The following is a 27,442-nucleotide window of genomic DNA, read 5'->3' on the forward strand; positions in this document are numbered from 1 at the left end:
AATAACCTTATCTTGAAGTAGTCCAAAAATATTTCATTTGGTTTCTCCTAATCTAAACACAGACCTCAACTACAGACTTTGTTTTTCCTTCGATGCTGCTGCCAAAATCCCAAAAGATATTTAAATTTGCGGTTTTTCTTGTTGCTTTGAGTTTTCAGTCTATCAAGTCCATTTTTCTGATCTCAGCTAAAAAACGAAATATATCTGTCATACATTCAAATTGAACTGAGCGGACAAATAATAATTTTTTAAATACCCGTATTTCCAGTTTCATGTATGGCTTACTCTACTTCCAATAACCACACGTACCTGGGCTGCAAATTTCACTACATACGGCTGCGGACATTGCAAGCCCATAAAATACTCACACAAGTACACATTTTTATTTATTGGCTGCACACATATTTATACAGCTTAAGTCAAAAACACAACACACAATCATTGAAACCCTCACGGGGAAATCGTTTTTAAAAGGTTTATTGCTTAAACAGGAAGCGTATATAGAAATGTGGCTAAAAAGTCTGTTGTTGTTGTTGTTGTAGCGATAAAGACATTCCACGAAGGCTTTGGAGAGTGTTATTGATATTGCTGGATATAGGTTAAGTTAAACTGGCCGGTCCATGAGGACCTCATATAGACTGAATGAGTCCTTAGTGTTACCAGAAGTTTGTTTTAATGACCAAACTGAAAAACCCCTCACAAAACCCAGAACCTACGATATAAAATAACTCCGTTCACTTGGCAAATACTGGAATCTTTCTAGGACTTAAGCCACTTGCTGTTTCTAGATCTGACAGCTGTATCACTCCTAACAGCTGGAGTCTTAGCTTGGCAAGCGCAGGGCACGAGCACAGAACGTGCTCGATCGTTTCCTCCTCCAACACACACTTCCTACATCTGCGATCACTGACCAAGTTTAATTTAAAGGCATGTGACGGCAGAAAGCAGTGTCCCGTCAGAATAACCGCCATGACCCTACAGTCCTCTCTTTTTAATGATAGAAGCAACTTTGTTAGTCTAAGGTTGTAAGACCTACACATAATCTTCGACACTTTACAGCCCCGCGCTTGAACCCACGCCTTTCCCGCTGGGTCTACCATGTACACCCTTCGCCTTTTCTTAATCTCGCCCAGTACAATTGGGACGTATACGAAGCCAGCTTCAAGGGATGCGCCCTTTTTAGCTAGTTCATCCGCTTTTTCATTCCCATATGTTCTCATATGCCCTGGGATAAAATATAGATGTACACTTCTCCCTGACCCGATTCTCTCCAGAGTCTGCTTACATTCTAACACATATTTAGATACTGTGCCATGCGAGGTTATTGCCTTAATTGCTGCGTGACTATCAATATAAAAGTTAAAACGGTTGCAGTATAAGCTATTCTCTTCCAGTGCTTCTACGGCTTTGGTTACGGCTAATATTTCCGCTTGGAAAAGGCTACAGTAATCTGGCAGCCTGTAGGACCTGTTTATTTCTGGATCAGCACAGTATATTGCAAACCCTACTCCTTCCACTACTATGGAACCATCTGTGTAGGCATGTATCGCCTCGTCCGCCTTTGAGCGCCCTTGCGCCAACCACCCACCTCAATTGTGGCCTTAAATTTTTGAGGTAGGTTGTTTTTTGTGTGACTTTCCACCAAGCAAGAACTCGTTAGTATTGAATGGAGTTTACAATCGCTGTAAAAACCCAGTGAGAAAGAGAGGGCGATAAACCCACCTACACCCCGAAACCTTTTACATGCTTAAAGTACCGTTGAAGCTTTCTCCACCCACTCCTCCGCGTTGAGCTTCCATGAGAGCTTACTGTCTAGGATGATTCCTAGATATTTGGTGCAAAGTTTCTCCCGTAGAGCCACCCCTCCTAACTTAGGCCTGGGACCTTGTACCTCTTTGTAAATAAGACCATTGCCGGATATAGATCTGGTATGTTTCGGTAACAAGCACCATTGAGGTACCAGCTAGATGATCTTGGGGACGATTTGTTATAACCACATTGAACATTCTAGGTCATCCCGCCTCATTCCCTAGTTCAATGAGGAATCGAAGTCGCCAGAGCTTCGCCTGCTAAATATATATATAATACATACATATTTTTAACAGTATTCTCCTCGCGTAGGTGAGGTTAACAATTGTATTGCGGATGCTGTGAATTGCGCTTTTCAACCCTTTGAATCTCGACTAAAGTCCTGGTTTGGTTTTTTTGTTAGTTCATTAGCTATTGACCGGTTCGTTTTATTTTCATAGCATTTCCTGCCCAAAGTTGTTGTTTAATTTTTATTTGCTTGCAAAGTAATGCTTTGGGTTTAGTTGTTTTTCTGTAAACTCACAATGCGCAAATCAAACAACACTTTATGAAAGTTCTCAACTTTTTGCAAGCACTCAACATGCTATCGGAGTGGTCAGCATTGTTAAGGCCAACATGCGCACATATATACATTCAGTATGAAGTGTGCTTAATAACAACTACAAACGTATTTATTCATAAACTTATATGTGTGTATTCAGTTATTATCTATTATAATTATTTAGTTATTATAATGTGTATATTCAGTTATTAGCTGCCTCACATGTATAACTAGTTAAGTATTTATATACCCTGTAGCTGAAGTACTAGTAATAAGCTTTTCAAATTATCAACTTTTAGGAGCCCATTAGCTGTAGCCGAGATTCTTCTATATACGCGTTCTCTTGGGAGGTGATAGTTGCAATCTTACTTACGCTTTCATTGGAAAAAGTTTTTATTTATATAATATTTCTTTCCTGTTATCTGTTATCTGCTAGTAACCAAGCTCTTGGTTTTCTACCGAACTTTTGTAAAAGCTGAAACAAACTACACACATGTAAACCGATGGTGGAAGGCGTTTGGTCTGCTATTAACTGTGTCGATCTAGAAATAAGCAGATCCTACATACTGTCAAATCACTGCAGTGTCATTCAGGCAGAAATTGTAGCCACGAAAAGAAGTATTCTTAAGCTGATGTCGAGCCATTAAGTCAATAATCTCACACAGTTCTTCATTAAGAAGCATACTAGAATGCAAAGAAGAATTAAAAGGATTTCGCTTATGTCCGATCATTATTACATCTTTACTGGGTTCCTGGTCACAGAGAACCCAGGGAAATTGAATGTAACGAAAAGGCCGATGATTAGCCAAAGGAGGGTACAGCACCCGAAGGAAGACATTCCAATCCGTTTGAGAGAAATCAAAAGGAGACAGGATTTGCATATGATTCATCATGTACGAAAGACGTGGGAAATAACGTGGGACTTCAAATTTTCTAAGATCTTGGCAAATACTAGGAGATCAAACTCGCAAAATTGTCCAAATCTACGAAGATAAAAGTTTAAGGCTCACAATGGGCATATTAGTTGGACACTGCTTTCTGGCATCACATCCTTATAAGTTAAGCCTCATCAATAAAAGCAGATGTAGGAAGCTCTAGCGGCAGCAGAATTGCGAAAGCTAGATGCAGCAATTATGATTGATACACGAAACTCATAGTATTTTCCAAGTGTACTTAGTTATTTTTAAAGCTCGAGAACAGGTGCCTCAGGTTGGGATTTTTTCGATTGGTTGTCGAACAAATTGTGCAAGCATGATGTCTTTATCGACCGGCCAGTTCAAAATGACCTGTTACACTTAGCCCCTTCGAATGCCGACTGCCGAGAGAAGGAAGGTGAGCAAGCCTTCGCCAGTTACTTTTGGAGGAGTATTCTATATATTCTATATCCTCTTTTTGTAAATAACTCAGGTCTTTGACCATAAATCTCTTACCACATATTGTGAGCAGTTTTTGTATATTCAAATTTGTTCTTACTAAATGATTACGAGCAGCAACGGTCATTTATATATTATGTTAAATTCTCTTTATTCGGATCCTTCTCCATCTCCGGCTCCCACGGCCCTGCAATCTTCTTCTCCCCTCCCTTCCTCTTCCACCACTTTGTCCCTCTGTCTATCCCTCTCTCTATCCCCCCTTTCCATCTACCTCTTCCCCTCCCTCTTTCACTTTTCCCTCTCTTTTTCTCTTTCCCCAACTTTCTCTGTCCTATCATCCTCTCCTCCCATCCCTCTCCATTTTTCTTTTCCTCTCTCTCTTTTCTTGCTGCCACTTTTCTCATACTTAGTTTTTTATACTTTCTCGTATTCCATTTTCCTTCATTCTAAAATACCTTTCTACCCTTCTTCCGCTCCCTTCACACCACCATCATCGCCTTGGAAAGTTTCCTTGTTCACACACCTAAATATGTGCTCTATAACCCTACTTCTCTGTCCCTTCTTAATCAGTGGCGTCGCATTCATTTTCCGCTTTCGCTATTCATGGTTTTTCCAACTCCTCCTGTTGATTTTGTTTTCTCTGTGTCTGTACCATATCGATTACGGCTTTCTACCTCCTGTTATCGCGCTTGCCTTCTCTTACACTATCTTTACCTACCCCTCGTCTCTTATTTTCATTTTCTTTTATATTGTCATCCCTCGACCTATTTTTATTCCCACCCTCTCTTTCTTCGTTCACTATTTTGCTATCGCTCTTCAGTCTACCCTCCCTTTATGGTTTCTCGTCTGCCCCTCTTTTCGTTCTATCACTCCCTTTATTTTCTACCCGGTTACGGTTTTCCTTGATTAGTGATATCTCTTCTTTTGTCTTCTCCGTGTCTCCCTTGCTCTCATTATTTGGCGAATTTAGTTATAATCCCTGAGGTCTAAACGAATGTGAATCGTCGTTGTTGTTGTTTTATCAACTAAAACCTTCAGATCTAACCCAACTGCCCCGGGAACATTTTTTTTTGATTCCACGAGCCTTTGCACTTGTGAATTTTAGACCCCTCTAATGACATGTTCATCACGTTGTTGAGTACTAAAACCCGTTTAATGTTATCAAATATTAGCGTTGTTGAATTTTCAAAATATTGGAAGATCTGGTGAGTTAAAGGAAGAAAATGAAGGAGCTGGGTAATCGTTGTTCTGTGTGCCCACATTCCGCGAATTAGTCTGCGCTATGATACCTTCTATCCAGGATATTTCCATCCTCACCTTGTTATAGAAGTGTGGCGAAAGGAATTCCATTCCATTGCACGATAGTTCTATGAAGATTGTCTAAATTTGGTGTCTGCCGTAGATCGCTTGCCTACCATATCAAAGATCCGAGCTCCCACAAAAAGCTTTTCAGCAAAAGTTTACCCACTGCATGGTATGTATATTAAAGTAATACATACATAACAAAAATAAAGTTATGCTACCTACAACGGAGCAACTCATTTTAAATTCTATGCTATGAAAAGTTGCTCAATTGTGGTTTGCTGCCACATCGTTGGCTAATTGAGTGCTTTAGTCAGGCGTGCGATGTATTTCGTGGTGGCCATGTACAAATATTTAAAAAGTGTGTAAAACACGTTTGTTAATTTTCATGTGTTATCTTCGAGAATTCTTTATTTATGACTTCTAAAATATTTAAATTGTAGTCTCGTAAATTTGGGCTCGAAATGATCCTGAAATTGTTCCAAATCGGTCCCGAAAAAGTTCTAAAATAAATCCGAAAATAATACTAGAAACAGAATTACTACGGTTCTGTTAAAGACCCAAAATAGTTTTGGAATGATTCAGAAGTTGTTCCGATATGATACCCCAAATAATTCCATAAAAAAATTTCAAATTGATTCCGAAATAGTCTCAAAATAATTCCGTAAAAAGTATCGAAGTAATTCAAATGATCCTTAAACTTTCCCGAAATATGTTCGAAGTAGTCCCGAAATAATTAATAAGTTGTTTAGAAATGATACCTTAACTAATCCCGAAGTGATCTAGAATTAGTGCGAAATTTATACTTCATGTAGTCTTATCAGTGCGGCTTCAGACCTGCTAAATCTACCATCGACCAGATTTTCACAATCCGCCAAATCTTGGAAGAAACCCGTGAAAAAATAATCGACACACATCACATCTTCGTCGACTTTAAAGCCGCCTTCGACAGCACGAAAAGGAGCTGCCTATATGCCGCTATGTCTGAATTTGGTTTCCCCGCAAAACTTATACGGCTGTGCAAAATGACGTTGAGCAACACAATCAGCTCAGTCAGAATTGGGAAAGACCTCTCCGAGCCGTTCGAAACTAAACGAAGTTTCAGACAGGGTGGCCCCCTATCGTGCGATTTCTTTAATTTGATGCTGGAAAAAATTATACTAGCTGCAGAACTTAACCGCACTGGAACAATATACTATAAAAGCGTGCAATTACTGGCATATGCTGATGACATTGATATCATCGGCCTAAACACCCGCGCTGTTAGTTCTGCTTACTCCAAACTGGAAAAAGAAGCCGTAAAGATGGGTTTGATGGTGAATGAAGACAAAAGGAAGTACCTGCTGTCATCGAGCAAAGAGTCAGCCCATATGCGCCTTGGCAACCACGCTACTGTTGGCAGCCATAATTTCGAAATAGTAAAAGACTTCGTTTATTTGGGAACCATCATCAACACTAGCAACAACATCAGCACTGAAATCAAGCGAAGAATCAATCTTGCAATAAATGCTACTTTGGACAAGGTAGGCAATTGAAAAGTAAAGTCCTCTCTCGGCGAACGAAAATCATACTCTATAAGTCACTTATCTTACCCGTCCTGCTATACGGGGCAGAAACATGGACCATGACAACAGCAGATGAAGCGGCTTTGGGAGTGTTCGAGAGAAAAGTTCTTCGAAAGATTTATGGACCCCTACGCGTTGGCGATGGCGAGTACCGAAGAAGATTTAATGATGATGAACTGAACGAGCTATACGCAGACATCAACATAGTCTAGCGAATTAAAACGCAGCGGCTGCGCTAGCTAGGCCATGTTATGCGAATGAAAGATGATGCTCCGGCCAAGAAAGTGTTTCTATCGGAACCCGCCTATGGAAACAGAGGTAGAGCGCGGCCCTCACTCCGTTGGAAGGACCAGGTGGAAAACGATTTAAACTCCGTTGGAGTGACCAATTGGCGCCGATTGGCGGAGCGAGGGAGCGACTGGCACGCCTTGTTGGATGGCCATATTCGTTTAGACGGTTAAGCGCCAATTAAGTAAGTAAGTAAGTAGTCTTGAAATAATTCCAAAAATAACCCTGAAGTAATTACAGAACAGTCCTACAATGGTTTCGAAATACTCTCTAAAATTTGTTGAAATGATGCCGAAGTGTTTTCAAAAATGTTTTACACTTTCTATAGAGTAAAGTATAAAACACCGTTATAACAACAAATTATCAATAATAAATCCATATTTCGAAAGAGTTTGCACTTTGGTTAACTTAGGTTGAATGCGCTGCGAAGCCGCATACCCAAAACTTACTCAGAACTCAAAAAAAAGTTCGATATTTCCTTAAAATTTTTTCGAATATTCCCATTTTTTTTTAAACTGTTTTTGAAAATGGTTTGCATAGTTTCAGTTACAAAATTTGAAGCAGTATTTTTTTAACATTGAAAATAGAAAAAATGAAGAACTTAATGGGGGAAATTCGATAAAAATTGCCACTCGTATTTTTCTGTTCACTGATGTATGTGCTAAAGCTCAAAAAGCTCTCATATACGTGCATAAGGAGAGAGCATCCTGATAATTGCATAAACATTTACGAAAGCCCTTATATTTTTTATTGCTTATTTGTATTTCATATACACATCTCAATCAAAAGAACAACAATAAAAGTTAATATTAACTTACGTTAGAAATAACTGGAAAATTTTGAAAAAGTGTACCTAAATAGTTCAAACCGTAGTTATTAATATTTTTGCTCATTTAATTGGATTCTTTCCGGTTTTGAAGTTTACATTTTTGTGATAGATGCTTGTCTTGTTTTTAAGTTTACATCAATAAAGGAATAACTCCAGGTTATAAAGTATATGGTACAAAGTCATGGAGGTGGAAAGTTTGGGTAGAAAGGCGGTTTCACACCAATTTTCGAGGGAACTATCTTATAACATAGGTCCTGGTTTTTGATAGGGTTTTTTAGTTTCGTCGTTAAATAAACTTCTGGTGACACTACGGACTCATTCAATCTTTAGGTCGATTCCTGTTTAAAACATACGACCAATGTATAGCTAAATGGTAAGCGCAGCGGCCCAAAGCATACTAAAGATGAAGATTTAGCAATCTTCGAAATGGATCCAACTGCAAAGCTATGGCAGATGCCTGAAATTTTCTTTCTGTTGTTCAAAATTGAAAAACTACTTTTTTATAGCAAAATTATAAAAAAAAAAAAAATATCACAAAAGCTATTGTTTAAATTAAGGACCTCGAATTGTTTTCTGTGAATGTGCAAGCCAAAATAAATTTCAGCTTTTAAGTTTGAAGTTCTGTTGATATTTACAAATGCAACATTCGCGCGATTGTGATGATGTTCCCTTCTGCATCAAAACTTATGAACATAAGAAAATTCATTGTAACGCGGCTACTAAAAGTCGTGCAGAGTTTAGTTTTCAACCCTTTCGCGGACAATGTTTTTTTGCAGTTACGTGTGGGTGACTTGCAATATCTTCGAACCCAATAGAGATAATCGCTTCGGGGTTTTAGTAAAATGGCTTAGCGAACTGGCGTTTTAGATAAGAAAAATATTTAAATTTCGATGATATATCTGTGATGTTCTATTTGTAAAACAAACCTGATAGCAAATGGCAAATCTTTAATTCCCGTCGTGTAAACCCGTTGCCTCCCATAGTTTTGTTAAATATTTTTCATCAAGGCCGAGCGGAATATGTCGACTTAATTTGTGTACCACTTAAGTTATTTTAAACAAACTGGTTACAGTTGAACTAAAGGCACTTAATTTTATTGAATTAATATGAGATAAAATTTAAAACATACACACATAAACAATACAGTTCATATGGTAGTAAGATTCCTTATTAGGAAAATCATTGAATAATAAACAGGAATCAGAAATTAAGATGTATGGTATTCTTCGAATCACTTTTCAGAGAAAATGGCAATTTTATCTGTTCAGGTTTTGCACTGGTTACACCTTAAGTAAATATTTTTTGGATTTCAATTATCGGTTGTTAATGGTATATTTTCTATGAAATGAGAAGTTCCTGCAAGATTACGATTCAACGTTGAAATTTCTGATTTGTTTCCAACATGGCTCAAGGCTACATCTCAAAGATCACTTCCAAATCGAGCAGTATTGGTCAAGACTATACATCGATATTCAACGAATGATATTTTGAGTGAGACTAAATTAACGTACTCTCCAAATCGTATAACGTAACAGCTGTTCACACCTGCCACCAGTAATTCTGTGCCTAAATATGGAATGGAAATACATACAAAGGATCGCGTAAGTCACGAATTCTCGAGCCTTCACTTGACTCTGAAGAAGGCAATCTCGCAGGAACTTGTATATTTCTTCAATATCAGTTGGTTTAAGAACAGTAAAACGTACATTTCGATTATGGGGATGATCACAGTTACAAAGATTGGACTCATATCCATTTGTTAGATCAACCAACTTTGCATTATATCGAACAGCATTATCTGATCAAAAATATTTCTTGAAATGTGCTTCAGCATTATTTTTTACATTGATTTTGCTCCTCTGCTGGGGTGTCATCGGAACTTACATCTGCGTAATAGATGATACATTAATCATCCTCCCTGAATTCATTTTCACAATTGTCAGTGCATGCAAGTCTCGTTATTCCATTTCCTCATCGGACTCGTTATCTGAACTTCGAATTCTTCCTTGCTCTTTATTTGATACGTAGTCCGGATCGTTGCCGTACTCTCCGTCGTCCCTGAAGAAATCAACGTCAGATTCTACATCAGAATCGATTTCCCCAAAAGCTTATAATTCGATTTCGTTCTTTGTTGTATTCGTTCATTTTTTCCGTAAAAACAGAACGCAAAATTCTCAGACTTATGCAACAATTCAACTACAACTTTATTTTTATTTGTAGATTTTCCCACCTCTTAATTTAATTTCACTTCATTTACGTTTACAAATGTTCTTTTTTCCCACTGTAAAACTTAACCGTTCTCGTAGGAAACTCACGGAATGCATGGAAATAACGTCAATGCCGGTATGATTCTATGAACAAGTGCAAGTTCAAGTTTGCATAAAATAACTGTTTCTTCTTTTCTGTATAACATAGACTCCAAATGACTAAAATTTATAGGGCTACCTATTTCATTTTCCCCTATATTTTTAAACAAATTTTACGGCATTTGCCGTTTTGTCCACGAAAAAGTTAAAGTCGTATATATGTAGGTCTAAATCTCAAAATATCCTCAGAACAAATACCACATTCGTGTTCTTCTGGGAGTAGTTTCAGATTGAAACCGAGATATCGGCCAATTTTAAAAATATATAGAACCATACAATATTTCGAACATTCCATGAAACATCGTAAAGATTTCGCTTATTTTCGTATTCCACTCCTTATTAATTTCATCGCCACACAAAAAAAAAAAAGAAATTTGGTAATACAACACATGTTTTTCGAGGCCTGTAATGTGTATGCGCTATCAGAATCGGCTTGGCATGTGCCTGAAGGAACCTAATTAGCCTCAAAAGTGCTTGATCGTTAGTGTATTTTTATACAATTTTTGAGGTTAGAGCCGAACCACGACCCATTTGTAAAGTAAAGTTTGGTAGCTGATTCGTATTCAACGAACAAAAATGCCTTGAAACATTTGCCTCGCAGAGGCAGTGCCTTCAGTGGCAACATAACAACAAAATATTGGTATGGAACAAAAAAAATTTTGACAACTCGAATGAGTAACCCAAGTTTCGTTAAAAACCTTGTTTTTTTAATCCTTCCGACTTTACTAAATACTAATGATAAAATCATATACAAATATGATACCTGTGATTTTGTGAATCTCAATAGTTTATTATTGGATGTTAACTGGACTGCTCTAATAGCAAATTCAAGTATCGATGAGTGCTTTTCCAGCTTCAAAGCATTTATGCATGAGTTCTGTATGAATAATATATCCATTAAAAAGAAGCGACCACATAGTATTCCATGGTACACAAAAGAATTAAAAAAGCTTATAAACCTAAGAAACCTGGAGGGTGGGGCCGTGTGTAGAAGTCCACGAAAGTGGGGAAAGCTTCTGACCGCCATTCACCTGGGAATGGCCAGAGCGATTCTTTTGCATGCGGTTCAAGCAGCTCACTACTGCCGGTCGCTTGCGGCCAATTATCCTCTGGGTAGCCGCTAAACACCCGTTTAGCGGTGAGCTAATGTGAGAAGGCGATAACCTGGCTAGGCCACTCTAACATAATCGGTTTAAGGGCTAGCCGGGGGAGATCTCATCGGCAGCGTCTGTACACCTCTAGGTGCGGCTGCAAGCGGGCGTCTGTCTTGGAGCAAGCGGCTGGCTATATAAACGTGCCAAGTAACATTTTCACCCCCGCTGAGCGGGTTGTGCGCTGGGCTTGGGACCCGCCACGTAAAACCGTACTCCAATGAAATATAACAACAAGCCTCGGATAAATACACTCTCTATTGATGACGACCATGGCAAACGTTTGAAGGACAATGAATTGAGGGCATGCACCTGGAACGTCAGCTCCCTGAATGGGATTGGTGCAGATGCCCGGCTGGTTGATGTCCCCGTCAAAGCAAAATCTGACATCACCGCCATCCAAGAAATGCGTTGGACGAAGCAAGGAAGAAAGAAGATAAAAAATTGTGACATATATTGGAGTGGCCATGCGAATAAGCGCAGTTTCGGCGTCGGATTCGTGGTGGGAGAGAGACTTTGTCGCCAAGTGCTGGCGTTCACGCCTGTGGACGAGCGTCTCGCCGCTATTCGAATAAAAGCAAAATTTTTTAATATATCATTCATCTGCGCCCATGCGCCGACAGAGGAGAAAGACGATGAGGTGAAAGACGCTTTTTATGAACAATTAGAACGCACATACGAGCGCTGCCGCCGTCATGATATAAAAGTCGTGCTTGGTGACTTTAACGCCAGGGTAGGCAACGAAGGTGTTTTTGGCCCTACAGTCGGAAAGTTCAGCAAACACAATGAAACTTCTCCTAACGGACTGAGGCTGATTGACTTTGCCGGTGCTCGAAACATGGTCATATCAAGCACGAGGTTCATGCATAAAAAGATACATCAAGCTACATGGCTGTCTCCTGATCGAAATACTCGCAATCAGATCGTTCACGTTGTGATAGACGGCGGCATGCCTCCAGTGTTTTAGATGTGCGAACGATCCGAGGACCTAACATCGATTCGGACCATTATCTCGTTGCAGCCAAAATACGCACCCGCCTCAACGCGGCTAAAAACAAGAAACAAAAAACACAAGGAAAGCTAGACGTCGAAAAGCTTCAATCACAACAGACTGCCAATGATTTCGCAACTCGACTCTCACACCTGCTCTCTGAGGGCACAACTCATCCTGAAGGAATACAGGAGCAGTGGGAGCATATCTCCAAAGCACTTCATACTGCCGCCGAGGAAAAAATTGGTTACCGGCGGCCACGAAAAAACATCTGGTATGATGAAGAATGCCGCGTTGCAACCGAAAGAAAAGACGCTGCCTACAGGGCTACGTTAAAAGCGAGCGCGACAAGAAGAGTGTGTGAACGCTATCGTGAGTTGAAAAGGGAAGCGAGACGCCTTTTCAGGAAGAAAAAAGCAGAAGCAGAAAGGCGTGAGTGCGAGGAGCTTGAGCTGCTAGCCACCAGGAATAACGCCCGAAAATTCTACCAAAAAATACGGCGACAGACGGAAGGTTTCAAGACCGTGGCAAACTCCTGTAGGAATGAAAACGGCGACCTTGTAACTGATGTCCAGAGAGTGCTTAGATTATGGAGGGAACACTTCTCTGCTCTCCTAAATGGAGGCAGCAATTCACCGCGCAGAGATGAAGAACCCGATCCCGCAATCGATGATGATGGAATATATGTCCCCCCGCCCGATTATGACGAAGTTAGAATAGCAATAACCAGATTGAAAAACAACAAGGCCGTGGGCGCTGATGGATTGCCTGCGGAGCTATTCAAGTTCGGCGGCGAGGAGTTGGTAAGGCGCATGCAGCAGCTTCTTAGCAAAATATGGGCGGACGAAAGCATGCCCGATGGTTGGAATCTAAGTGTTCTTTGCCCAGTCCACAAGAAGGGGGATACTGCAAAATGCACCAACTATCGTGGAATCAGCCTTCTTAATATCGCATATAAGGTCCTTTCAAGTGTATTGTGCGAAAGATTGAAGCCCACCGTGAACCGGCTGATTGGACCTTATCAGTGCGTCTTCAGACCTGGTAAATCTACCATCGACCAGATTTTCACAATGCGCCAAATCTTGGAAAAAACCCGTGAAAAGAGAATCGACACACATCACCTCTTCGTTGTTGTTGTTGTTGTTGTAGCGATTAGTTACTCCCCGAAGGCATTGGGGAGTGTTATCGATGTGATGGTCCTTTGTCGGATACAAATCCGATACGCTCCGGTAACACAGCACCATTAAGGTGCTGGCCCGACCATCTCGGGAACGATTTATATGGCCACATCAAACCCTCAGGCCATCCCTCCCTCCCCACCCCCAAGTTCCATGAGGAGCTTGGGGTCGCCAGAGCCTCGTCTGTTAGTGAAACGGGATTCGCCGCTCGAAGGTGAGGTTGACAATTGGGTTGGAGAAGCTATATATTGCGCTACACAACCCCTTGAATCACCTCTTCGTCGACTTTAAAGCCGCGTTCGACAGCACGAAAAGGAGCTGCCTATATGCCGCTATGTCTGAATTTGGTTTCCCCGCAAAACTTATACGGCTGTGCAAAATGACGTTGAGCAACACCATCAGCTCAGTCAGAATTGGGAAGGACCTCTCCGAGCCGTTCGAAACTAAACGAGGTTTCAGACAGGGTGACCCCCTATCGTGCGATTTCTTTAATTTGATGCTGGAGAAAATTATACTTGCTGCAGAACTTAAACGCACTGGAACAATATACTATTAGAGCGTGCAATTACTGGCATATGCTGATGACATTGATATCATCGGTCTAAACATCCGCGCTGTTAGTTCTGCTTACTCCAAGCTGGAAAAAGAAGCGGTAAAGATGGGTTTGATGGTGAATGAGGACAAAACGAAGTACCTGCTGTCATCGAGCAAAGAGTCAGCGCATATGCGCCTTGGCAACCACGCTACTGTTGGCAGCCATAATTTCGAAATAGTAAAAGACTTCGTTTATTTGAGAACCAGCATCAACACTAGCAATAACATCAGCACTGAAATCCAGGGAAGAATCAATCTTGCCAATAAATGCTACTTTGGACTAGGTAGGCAATTGAAAAGTAAAGTCCTCTCTCGGCGAACGAAAATCATACTCTACAAGTCACTTATCGTACCCGTCCTGCTATATGGGGCAGAAGCATGGACCATGAAAACAGCAGATGAAGCGGCTTTGGGAGTGTTCGAGAGAAAAGTTCTTCGAAAGATTTATGGACCTCTACGCGTTGGCGATGGCGAGTACCGAAGAAGATTTAATGATGAGCTGTACGAGCTATACGCAGACATCAACATAGTCCAGCGAATTAAAACGCAGCGGCTGCGCTGGCTAGGCCATGTTATGCGAATGAAAGATGATGCTACGGCCAAGAAAGTGTTTCTATCGGAACCCGCCTATGGAAGCAGAGGTAGAGGGCGGCCCCCACTCCGTTGGAAGGACCAGGTGGAAAACGATTTAAACTCCCTTGGTGTGACCAATTGGCGCCGGTTGGCGGAGCGAAGGAGCGACTGGCGCGCCTTGTTGGACGGCCATAACCGTTTAGACGGTTAAGCGCCAATTAAGTAAGTAAGTAAACCTAAGAAACAAATTTCACAAACGTTTTCTGCTCACTAATAATATATATTTTTATTATAAATATAAAAACTTTGCTGTCGAGTTCAATTGCCTAGATAAATATCTGTACAATAAATTCATTCGTAGCGCCGAGTGGAGTATTAAAAGTAATCCGAAATATTTTTGGACGTTTATCAAATCAAAAAGATCACGTTCTTTTATTCCAAAGTCAGTGTTTCTTGATGATCAGTTCGCTGATGGGCCCAATGATGTAGCTAATCTGTTTGCTAACTTTTTTAAGTCTAATTTTACTACTGAAAATGATGTCCCCTCATCAAGCTTTTCTTCAAATTTCTCACACCTTAATTTTGGGTCTCTTACCCTATCTTCAGAAGACATTGCCAAAGGGCTTGCCACACTTAAGCCGTCTTCTCAAACCGATGTTGATGGCCTGTCGCACTCCTTTTAAAAAAAATACCCTGCTCTAATTGCACCATTGAAAATTATTTTCAATAAATCTCTTGCTACAGGGACCTTCGTTAATGATTGGCAAGTTGCTCACATAATCCCAATCTTAAAATCAGGTAAGAAAAACGATGTTCGCAATTATAGATCTATCTCAAAACTCTCTACCATTTCTAAGCTTTTTGAGTGCATTGTAAAAGAAAAACTGTATTTTGAAACCAAATCCCTTATTTGCCAAAATCAACATGGGGTTGGGTCTGGGCGATCCACAGCCACGAATTTAGCTGTATTCGTAGATTACTGTCATACTGCTTTCTCCAGGTTGATTGCGTATATACAGACTTCTCGAAGGCCTTTGACAAAGTTTGTCACAGGGTACTACTTGGAAAGCTTGCTCATATGGGTTTCCATTCCTGCTTTTTGAAATGGATACAGTCATACCTCTCTAATAGACGCTGTGTTGTTACTATCGATGGTGTTTCGTCAGAACCTTTCATTGCTTCATCCGGTGTCCCGCAAGGAAGCGTTCTAGGCCCTCTACTATTTGCTCTTTTCATCAACGACATAAGTAGTTGCTCTTTATTCGCAAATTATTTACTGTATGCAGATGATCTAAAAATTTTCGCGGTAGTCAGGGATACTTCTGATGAAGCTAAGTTTCAACGTGATATTGACGCTGTTCATTCGTGGTGTCTACGTTATAGACTCCCTTTAAATATTACAAAATGCTTTAAGATGACGTTTGCTAAAATTTGTGTGTTCGTATTACGAACTATAGCATTTCGAACACTTTCCTGCGCAACGTTACTGAAGTAAAAGATCTTGGGGTTATCTTTGACCCGAAGTTGAACTTTAATAATCATGTTGACTTCATCATTGCAAAGTCCTACTCAGTACTTGGTTTTATCCGTCGGAATTCCACTAGGTTTTCTGACCCTTACACTCTGAAAATGTTATATATAACATTTGTACGCTCGCGTCTTGAGTACGCAGTTTTCATATGGAGGCCCTATAGCCAAGTTTCTATTAAAAGAATAGAACGTATTCAGAAGGTGTTTCTTAAATTCGCTCTAAGAACCTTAAAGTTCGACGATCCTGTCCCTTCGTATGCTTCGCGTCTCATACTTATTGACCTACAATCTTTGGATAGTCGTAGGTCTATGTTGTCGCTAACTTTTATATTCAATATTATTCAAGGGATCCTTGATTGCCCTTCTCTCATGGAAAGGATTACTTTTAATGTTCCTAGGCGTAACCTCCGAGTCATTTACCCTTTTTACTGCAAAAAGGTTAAAACTAATTTCGCCAACAATGCTCCTCTTGCAAGATCTATGCGAGAATTTAATATTTTGTCTCAAACAATCGTCATTGATTTTTCAATGACCACTGAAGCTTTCGTGAATCTTTTTCGCTCGTTATCTATAAATCTTTAATACTTATTTTAAACGCTTAGCATATTAACTTCTTAAGTTTAGTATGTAACATACTTGTATTTTTATATAAAAATGTATGTACTTGTTGTTAGTAGTCTGTAAGAAACTTTGTTTCATTGACGGTATTACAAATATAAAATAGCTGAAAAAATTTAGAATACTAATTTTTGGAAATATTCTAAGCCTGTACCTGTAATATGTAAATTTCGCAACATAAGGGAACGGGAGTAAATTTAAAATTAAGTTTCGTCCTTTTTCCGTAAAAGCAACTTAATTTTTTCACTATAATATTTTTTTTTCTGGAATAACCGCACTAAAGTTTTTTTGTTGTTTTTGAGCTACGATTCAAGAACTACCAAAGGTAGTTTTTTTCCACTTCAGTCACTTATATTTTCATTTAGAAACTAGCCAAATGAGCAGTCGTTTCCCCAATCTATATTTGAAAAGTGGGCTTCCCCCCGTCTATCACTCTCTTAGTTATGGAATAGATTACTACTATACTACTTTTTCTTCCATTTCTCCTACTTATTCCTGCCTTTCTTTATTGCCCTTATCTCCAACCGCGTCTCATTCTTGTTCTCCCGCTCACTCCCAAGCCCACTCCCACTTCCCATCCCACTCTCATTCCTACTCCAACTCTGATTTTCATTCCATCTCTCATTTACCCTCCCCGTCTCATTCCAATTTCCACTAGTACTCTCTCTATCTCTCCCATCTAAATTACTTCATATATGGCACCTATATATCAAATATTGAATACCCCCTTCAAAAAATAACAGAGTCATTGAGAATAAAATATTTGTGCCATTGACACTCTCACCCCTACTGGCACTTCCACGGCCTCTATGAATTATTATTCCCATAAATTTGCATTCATCAGCATCATACAAGTCATCTGGAGTGAAAAGTGTACTTACGAGCTTTTACCATGTTAGCGACCAAACATTTTTTCAGCGATCAATAAACAAATTTTCGAATCTTTGTTTTATTGCTTCACCTTTCACTCACACTGCATTCACAATGCCCACCTCTACATAACCGCTTTTCCTTAATTCAGCTCTGTTTATTTCTCAGAGTTTTATTTTATTCAACCGTAACCTCTTCAGTTTAAAATCTCTGAAGCATACGTGCATGAGTGTTATTGCTTCGGATGTTTAACGCTTTTGTTCATTTCAACTTTGCCCAAGTTTTCCTTGCTGTGAATTGAGTGGGTAAAATGGCTAATTGCTGGCTATGATTCATTAAAATCAAAGTAGATATTATAGCTGGTCGATTGAACACAAAATATTGCAGCATAAATGTAATAAGGAATTAATAAATACTTCAAAATTATATTTATAGCGCTTTTTGCAGCGCAAGCATCTATAACTTAATTTACAGGTGAGTTCAATATAGTGTGTTTAGCGTTTAGAACCAGGGCCACTAAAAATAAAAAAGTTTGAAGCGCAACAATTATTCGGGAATTGCCTTCAGACATTGAGGCCTATGGAATCTCTCTCGCCATACAGCGTCTTCAGACACTTATGTATTCGTCGAGAGTAGACTCTAACTGTTAAAACCCCTGTCCAGTCCTAATAAGCATTTATTGACAAAATTGATAATTTGTCAGATTTCTACAATTCCCGCGGCCAATTCTTATAATCCAATCAAAACGGTTTACTTATATATGATAGATTCATACATGATATATTCACTGAAACATATGCATGTTTATATATCGGCATATATGTATAATAATTTGGCGAAAGTTAATCAAAAATTAAAAATAAATGTAAGGCGCGATATTTTCCGAAGAGATTTTTGGCCGAGCTTCTCTTCCATCTGTAAGCCAGATGACTTTTCATGGCAAAAATACCCTCGGAGTGCTTGTCAAACACTGCCGTCGACCCCGCTTTTAGAAAAATTTATTCTAATTGAAAAAGCGTGATTCCAAAATTCCATAGCGTGAACCCAGGATCTGCGGTATGGTAGGCAGAGCACGCTACCGTCACACCACTGTGACCGCCCATAAAATACTATATATAGGTTAAAATACAATTTTGACTTACTTGATTCTTGCTTGCATCTGGTAAAAAGTTGGACGTGTAAAACTGTAAGCCCGGTTGATTGCTCCATACCTCCATCCATAAACCACTTCTCGGGCAAAGAGCCCTAATAAAATGTATAAGGAAACGTTAAGTAGAAAAATGGATGTGTGTGATTTTTCTATTTTTATTTTTTCAGAGGAGAAATCAGCGAGAGCCTTAAAGTCAGGGTGCTCCTACCGAATGCCGTTGAGAGGTGGCTTGAGCTCTACGTATGCAAGGATTGTGTAGTGGGATCAGCTACTTCTTCTTAGAATGCAGGGAATTTTAGTTTTTTCATTTTTTATTTTATTGAATATATATATTTTTTATTAAATGTTAGGAAAAAATTGTAACAACTTGATATTATGACGGACCAGAACCCCCAGCGGGTTAGGGGGTTTAGAATATTACCGTGGCAGGTATGCCTATCCTAAAAGGCGACTAAAATACTTAAATGTAGCGAAAATGATTCAATGTGGTCAAATTAAATCGTTCCCGAGATGATCGAACCAAAACCATCGGGAAGTGTTTTTACCGCTACAATAACAGCAACAACGGACAAAGCCACAGCTGTTTCGATTAAACCTTTTAAATATCTTCAAATCCTTTTTTCCAGAGAATGGAAATTTAACTCGCACTCCTTGCGATGATCGGACTGTTTACAAACGCATTCGACCAACACTACGTCTTGCAGTTATACTACTTTTTCCCAATTGCTTTCTACGTCATTTGTTTATCGTTACTTTATCAAATACAACCAACTATCGTGGTTAGTTCCTGTTAATCCTACTCAATATATTCAAGGCTGTCATGGAATCCAAGTCCGTTTTGCCTTTTGTCGGAATTGCAAACCAATATTGATTTAAATTGGTGTCATAAAACCATATTGGTTTTGCTGTTTTCGAATGTAAATAAAAGCGATGTTCGCATCAGCTGATTTGAGTGTTATCGGTGCATCGGCAATTTTGATGTTAATTTTTTTGGCAAAATTTTGTAAAATTAATTGTTTTGTGCATTTAACAGAAATAAACAAATTTATTGAGTGAAAAATGGCATCAGCAGTTGTAGCATTTATGTTATTGGAAGATGAAAGTTGTGAGAAAGTAAAAAGAAACATTTTGAGAGATCGCAGCAATCCATTGGAGCTGCCGGAGACAGCGTAAGTAAAAATAATCCTTAATGTGTGTTTCGAAATATTTATAGTGTACCTGCAGTTTCATTGCATACTATCGCATAAACAAAGAGGCTTTCCGAATGGTATTGAACACCATTGAAGAACACTTAACTCGTCTGAAAGTTCTGGCAGTGCTGCAACTAGCAGCTACGTTACGATTTTTAGCTGAAGGATCATATCAAAGATCAGTTGGCAAGGATTCTAGCATAAGTGTAGCTAGAAGCACGGTGTCAACGATTATAGATGATGTGCTCAACGTTATGAATCAGTTAGTTTGCCCACAGTGGGTGAAATTAGAAATGGACGAACCCGAACAACGCAGATCAAGGGACTATTTTTATACAAAGTACAAAATTCGCTCCATAATTGGTTGTATTGACGGGACACATATACAAATCATCAAGCCTAGTACTGACGAACATTTATTCTATAATCGAAAGGGTGCTTCAGTATGAATGCCATGATTGTAAGTAGTTTTTAGTATTAATTTTATTTTGCTTATAAAACTGCACTGTACAAGTACATGCATTTAGATTTGTGATGCTGATATGAAAATTCGAACGGTCGATGCTCGGTATCCTGGCCCTAGCCATGACTCTTTCGTATTGGACGTTAGTAGGGCCAGAAAACATTTCCTTAGGAAGTATGAGTCAGGTAACCGGACATCTAAATTGTTAGGAGATTGTGGATGTGGCATAGAACCTTTTTTATTAACACCATACAGAGATCCAAGCTACAACTCCAAAGAATATAAATTTAATTTGGCGCATTCATCAGGTCGAAATATTGTACAGCGAACAATAGGAGTGATAAAAAGCAGAAGCTACAACGTGGAATATAACGAAGACAGCATTACTTTACCATCAAATAATATCAAGGAAAATGTTTAATCTCCACATAGCGCTACACTGCAGAGTGAAGGCAAAAGAATCAGGGATGAAATAGCAAACAGTTTATAGTAAAAATATGCAATGCTTGATAGGTACATATGCATGTTTAAACAAAATTGTATTTCTTTATTTAAAAGAAGAATGGATATATAAGTATATATATAAATGAAATCAAAACCAAATATATATTCATTAGAACTAAAATAACATCCATTCAACACTTTCTAATTGATGATATAAGGTAATATTTAAGAGGTAATACATTTAATTTAATAAGGTACGAATAAGGCACATTTTAAGGTACTACAGTCTCAACCAACATTTTGGAAAATGGGAAATTATTTTTTTTTTTCTGTTTTTCGTAATCAAACTTTTGGAGCTCGAGTTCGAGTTGCTGCCTTTTTATCTCATTTTTTTCCTGCAACGCTCGCAAAATACCTGCATTATTATGGACAAGTTCATCCTTCAGCGCAGTTACAGAGTTAGCCACAGATTCGTTGCCTTTTTCTATGGCTCAGTAGACACGCCTGATGCTGCTGGCATTTTCCTTTTCAATTTTTATAAGCTCGTCCAATTTCTCATTTATTTCGAGCTTTCTCTCGTTGTCTTCATCTAAAAAATTTTTTAAACGCTCCCCCGTGCTTTCAGTCCGTTGCTTTTTAGGAGTGCTGGTAACTGGAGACATTGACCGCTTCGTAGACGTGGATGGTAATTCATCGTCACTTTCATCGGGGCCAAGTTCATTGCCAGCTACACCTTCCACAGACTTTGTCATGCCACCAATGCGCACTATTGTCTCTTCCGTTTGAGAAAGTTGGTGTTTGGTGAAGGGTCCTCCACCAGTTGCTCGGGACTCGGTTTGATTTTGTGCGAGCTTTCTTTTTATGTCGCTTTTCACTCAGTCCATGTCTGTAAGTATACAGGAAACGGAGCAATTTAAAGTTATATTACGTTAAAGTACCAACTATGTTTTACCTTTCTCCATCCATTCACATCCTTTTGTGGTGGACCGGTACTGTTTATCGACGTAACTAACTGTTGCCAAAGATCGTCAATAGTTGGCTTATCCCGCTTCGTGAAGCCCTTCGCAATATCTGGATATTTCTCCATAAATTCAATCAAAATACTGTTTTCCATTGAATTTTTATGCTTTCCCCTATTAAGAATGAAAATATATGTAAATTTACATTTATTGTTATAAAATAAACCTTTATTTACTTACATTTTAAGAAAATATTCAACTGCAAGAGAAAAACAACTATGAAAAAATGAAATCCAACGGCATTTAACTGATTGGTTTGTTTCCGATAGCAAAATCGACATTATTGGATTCTGTGACACCTAAAACCGACACTAATTCCAATTCGAACATTAAACCGATAACATTGGATTTCATGACACCAAAGTTATTTTTTGTCGTTTTTAAATCCGATTCCGACAGCAATTGGATTCCATGACAGCCCTGATTATTTGGTTTTTCTCAATACTTCTTGTGTAAGTTACATTAGCTTTGCATATGGAGGTATGCGTCTTCAATCCTACGTTGTTATTTTAGCTGTTGTTGAAGCCTTGTCTCCAATCCATAACCATACTTTTGGTACTTTTTCTTTGCTTCGCCAGCGGTTGGAGAGACCATGTTTCTATTCGCGTCTCGGATCTTTTTGTATGGCCTGCTCGCTGCTATCGGCGCAGGATTTCAGATGTTTCATTACTGTTAAGCATTCGTCACACGAATGTCCCCGAAAACCCTAAATACTGTGTAGTTTGCCTCTATAGCAATGGGACTTTGGGTATTAAAAAATACATGGCATATACCCTCTACTGTCCCACCCCCACAATGGTCCCTTATGTTATTCTCTTCGTATATGAAATGGTGCGGATACTGCTTAATATATTTATGCCTCGTAAAGAACTGGGTGAGGTAAAAATTTATATCGCCATGCTGAACACAGGCTATCATGTGTTCCAAAACAGGAATGCGGAGAGTATAGTTTCCTCCTTAGAATTTATAGCTGCTCCATTTGCCAGTATATTGATTGGATAAATGTCTGCTTTTACCAGCGCTGCTTTATTAGATATTAGATATCGTCTTAAAGGCACTGCACACTCGCCTTAAAAGCACTGCACACTCGGAGAGTGACTTATTGCGCGGACGTGTGACAAGTATTCTGCTGTATGTGCTTAGAGTATTCCGCTCTCCACGATGCCTACAAAAAGCTTCCCTCATATTTTCTCATGCACTTTATATTATCCTCGATTTTCATTTTCGAGGTTAGATTTCGGAATGGCATTCTTCTGACCGCCGTAATCCTGTTGAACTTTACTGATGGCAGCTGCCGATTTTTATAGTGACTTGCTTTACCTTATTCCTTCTTGATATGAGCATAGCCTTTGGTTTTTGTCTTGAAATAAGTAATCCGTATTGCAAGAGTCATGATTAGATGCTCAGTGTGCTTGTATTAGGTTTGCTGCATATTATATTATATGTTATATTATATGTGAAGCTAATAATTATTACTGCACTGGACACCGACTAGCTAAAGAACTATACCGGCGGAGTCAAAAAGGCATAAGGGCCTACAACTGGATGACTCCGTTTCATTTTTACCTGGCAATGGTTATAAAACAAAGAACCGGCGTTTCACGATTATTGGGAACGTTCCCTCAGCTAAAAAGTTGTTGTAAAAATTTGCAGATGCAGGCGTATTTTGAGGAAATGCAAATTTTAGTGCTTTGTTGGGTCCGGAAGCTGCCTTAAAGATCTTTATTAAGCTTGATTACCTCCTAAAATGAGTAGAGTGGACCTCTTGATAAAAGAAAACCATTTTTATTTCTGAGGGAAATAAGATAACAATCATGTTCTTTAGAAAGGACGGGCATGTAGGCATCGTCACCATCTTCCGATTTTACTTTTTTAGGCCAAAATGAGGAGTGGAAGTAAAAGTAGAGGGTCATAGTAAACAGAGTGATAGAGGATAAGGAGGGACACCTGTTACATGTAGGAAACCCTATTTCTGTTTTAAAAAGAAAGAGATTTATAAAATTATAGCAAAAGCTTACCTTGCTACTGGTATTACATCTCTGTCATCCAAATTATATCTATGTATGCAAAAGTTATCATCAAATCCCTTGCTATATTGTCCTAGACTTTTCATAGCTTCTCCCAGATTTCTTTCGGTGCGAAAATCATAGTTTGTGCAAATCACTGGAACTTTCTCACCAGTGGGTATTGATTCCTCATCAGTTTGGGTTATTTCATTGGCAAATATCGTGATGTTATGCTCATAAAGAGCATCGGCGCCAGCATCCTAAAGAAAAAATTTAAAATATCAATTTCATTTATATAAGAAAGTGGAAAAATTTTGAAAAATTGCAAGTTTTAACATTCGACAGAAAATGATCTCAGAAGAATGACAATAGCACGAAAACCTCCCAAGAATACCGAAATAAAGGACATCAACCTGTTAACCAAGACACAAATCCATCATAATTAGCAAAAAAAAAATTGGGAGAGAGCAAGTAAGGAGATACAATTCCTCTTCATATTCTCTCAAGGGAGGAATGAAGCGGCTAATGAGTCTGGGATGGGAGTTTACGATGCTGCTTACGGATGGGTCCAAGGTGGAAGGTAGCAGGGATTGGAGAGGTATTCTGCCAGAAGCTCAGTATCAGTCCAAATATAACGATGTTCGACCACTACAGCATGGTTGGTGGGATAATTATCACCGCCTTAGCTGTGAAGGAGTTCAATAATTTCTCATTGAGTCAGAATGCTGTCATGGCAGTGGGGTGACATTAGAGCAAAGACTATATTGTTAATTGAACTTATGTTCACTTAAGAAGGCTACAAAGACAACTGACGCTATGAACATATGGAATGGTCACAACGTTAAATTTGAAATGCGTATAATGTCAACGATATTGACATTATAACAATCCTGCATTTCCGAGATGGTCATAATATCAACTAATTTTTTCTCAAGTCCCCATAAGGTAAAATATTTTAATTGACATCTCCACGTACTACAATTTTAAAAGCTGTTGGGTTTGACGTAACGATTTATGTTCTTCCCTATCTTTTAATTGAGTCTAATGAAGAGATTTTTGTTTTTTTAATTTATGTATTTCGGCAACGGCGCTACTTTCCCTATATTTTGATCCCATTTTAGAGAAAAATCTAATGAAAACTGGTCAATATAAGAAGAACTTGTTCGAATTATTTGAACAACATTTGCGGCGCTTGTTCTTCTATATTCCAGTTTCATTTTCCATTCCATTTCGTTCCAAATTTGCACCTCGTTCGCTAATATGATACAGCGTAAAATCGGATTTAAAGCTGGGCCGATAAGGATTCCCTCGAAATACCTTCTGAGAGTCTTTTTGCTTTTGTGCTGACTCAAAATTTCCATATATGGTTAAGGTCGTTATCCCAAAATGGTTATACGGAAATTTCCGAAATAGCCATAAAGTCAAATAAAACTAGTAAAGCTGTCTAAGTTCGGGTGTAACCGAATATTATATAGCCAGCGTGAGCTTCAGTTGTACATTTTATTTCAGATAAATTATTCTTCTACATAACACGTAGCACCGCACATTTAAAAAAAATGTCTCCCCATTTCCTCTTAAAATAAAACTTGATAAGTGAAATATCATTGATTCAAAACTATTTTTTGCTAAGTTATAGCTTATTATTCTAGTCAACGTCATTTTAAACTTGTTTTATGTCTAAGTTGCCGTGGTCTTTAACCGATCCCTTCCATTTTTACTAGAAACATTTTCTGCTATAGCGAAAATTTTTGTTCACAATTTGATTACGATCCGTTAATTTTTCTTCGAGTTATGGCTCCCGAAACATAGAAAATTGCTTAGTCATAAAAGGAGCGGTGCCACGCCTATTTTTTTAAATTTGAAATTTTTCTTATTTATTGTTATAAATCCAATTGGGAAATGAAATACCATTGATATAAAGCTCTTTTTTGCAAAGCTATAGCTTATTTTATTCATCCACGACCCTTTTTAAAATCTTTTATATAAAAGTGGGCGTGGTCCTTAACCGATTTCGTTAATTTTTCTTCAAATTATTCCACATAGTAAAGGCATACTCTCTGCCGAATTTTGTTAAGATAGGCTAAACAATTTTGGATTTATGATTAATAATATTTGTAAAATTGATTTTATCATAAGTGGGCGGTGCCCCGCCCGTTTTGAAAAATGTTTCCAAATTTTTATCAAGAGTCTCAGTATCAGTCCACATGTCAACTTTCAACATTATAGGTGTATTATTTACTAAATTTTTAGGTTTTTTGTGTTTTCCAAAATTTTATATATATACAAAGTGGGCGTGGTTATCATCTGATTTTGCCCATTTTCAATACCAATCTATACTGGGTCCAGATAAGCTAGTGAAGTTATCTCAATATTTACTCAAGTTATCGTGCTAACGGACGGACGGACGGACGGGCGGACATGGCTCAATCAGTTTTTTTTTCGATACTGATAATTTTGATATATGGAAGTCAATATCTATCTCGATTCCTTTATACCTATACAACCAAAAGTTATCCAATCAAAGTTAGTATACTCTGTGTCCAAAGCACGCTGAGAATAAAAATAGAGTCAGCTGACATTCTGACCATATCAAGTAGTAATTTAGCTAATTGATCTTATAGCAATTTGAAGTGGTCATAACGTCAATTTGGCCGTAACCCTATTACACCCCACTAAACTCAGCGCTAAGCTCTGGCAGCCGCATAGGCATCGAACTACTTATGGACAGAAATTGTTTGGGTGCCAGGACATAGCAATACGCAGACACTTACGAACTGACCATGTGTGCGACTCAGCTATTTTAAGATGACATAGAGCTTAATCTTCTCCGAATCGCATAAAGGTCTTTATCCCGAAATGGTTATATAGTCAAACAAAAACTTCCTATATAGCCTTAAAGTCAAGTAAAGAAATGAGTTTAACTGACATTGTGATCATTTGAAGTTGTCATAAAGCTTGTTGATTTGGTGGCCATTTGAAGTGGTCATAACATAAATTTGGCTGTTGACCTTATTTCACCCCACTTATCGAGTCGCATAACTCTGGCAGTCGCATAGAAATCGAACTACTTATGGATAGAAATTGTTTGGGTGCCAGGACATAGCAATACGCAGACACTTACGAACTGACCATGTGTGCGACTCAGCTATTTTAAGATGACATAGAGCTTAATCTTCTCCGAATCGCATAAAGGTCTTTATCCCGAAATGGTTATATAGTCCAACAAAAACTTCCTATATAGCCTTAAAGTCAAGTAAAGAAATGAGTTTAACTGACATTGTGATCATTTGAAGTTGTCATAAAGCTTGTTGATTTGGTGGCCATTTGAAGTGGTCATAACATAAATTTGGCTGTTGACCTTATTTCACCCCACTTATCGAGTCGCAAAACTCTGGCAGTCGCATAGACATCGAACTATTTATGGATAGAAATTGTTTGGGTGCCAGGACATAGCAATACGCAGCCACTTACGAACTGAGCATGTATGCCACTCCGCTATTTTAAGATGACCTAGGCCTTAATCTTCTCAGAATCGCATAAAGTTATTTTTATTATAACTCAAAACTCAGCTGCGTGTTACTCAAGAATAACG

At 38.7% G+C, this 27,442-nt stretch overlaps 1 protein-coding gene across 1 annotated transcript in view; it reads right to left on the minus strand.

Annotated features, from left to right (window-relative positions):
- The window catches only part of LOC137249047 (galactose mutarotase-like), a 97,946-nt gene that overhangs the window by 27,909 nt on the left and 42,595 nt on the right, over window positions 1-27,442 (minus strand). The window contains exons 4-5 of the mRNA XM_067780157.1: window positions 23,863-24,110; window positions 18,721-18,823 (exon numbers count right to left, since the gene is read on the minus strand). Of these exons, the coding sequence (XP_067636258.1) occupies window positions 18,721-18,823; window positions 23,863-24,110 (351 nt within the window). The remainder of the gene's footprint in view (window positions 1-18,720; window positions 18,824-23,862; window positions 24,111-27,442) is intronic.

The sequence above is a fragment of the Eurosta solidaginis genome, chromosome 4 (assembly GCF_040869045.1).
Source record: "Eurosta solidaginis isolate ZX-2024a chromosome 4, ASM4086904v1, whole genome shotgun sequence".
NCBI classification, from domain to species: Eukaryota; Metazoa; Arthropoda; class Insecta; order Diptera; family Tephritidae; genus Eurosta; species Eurosta solidaginis.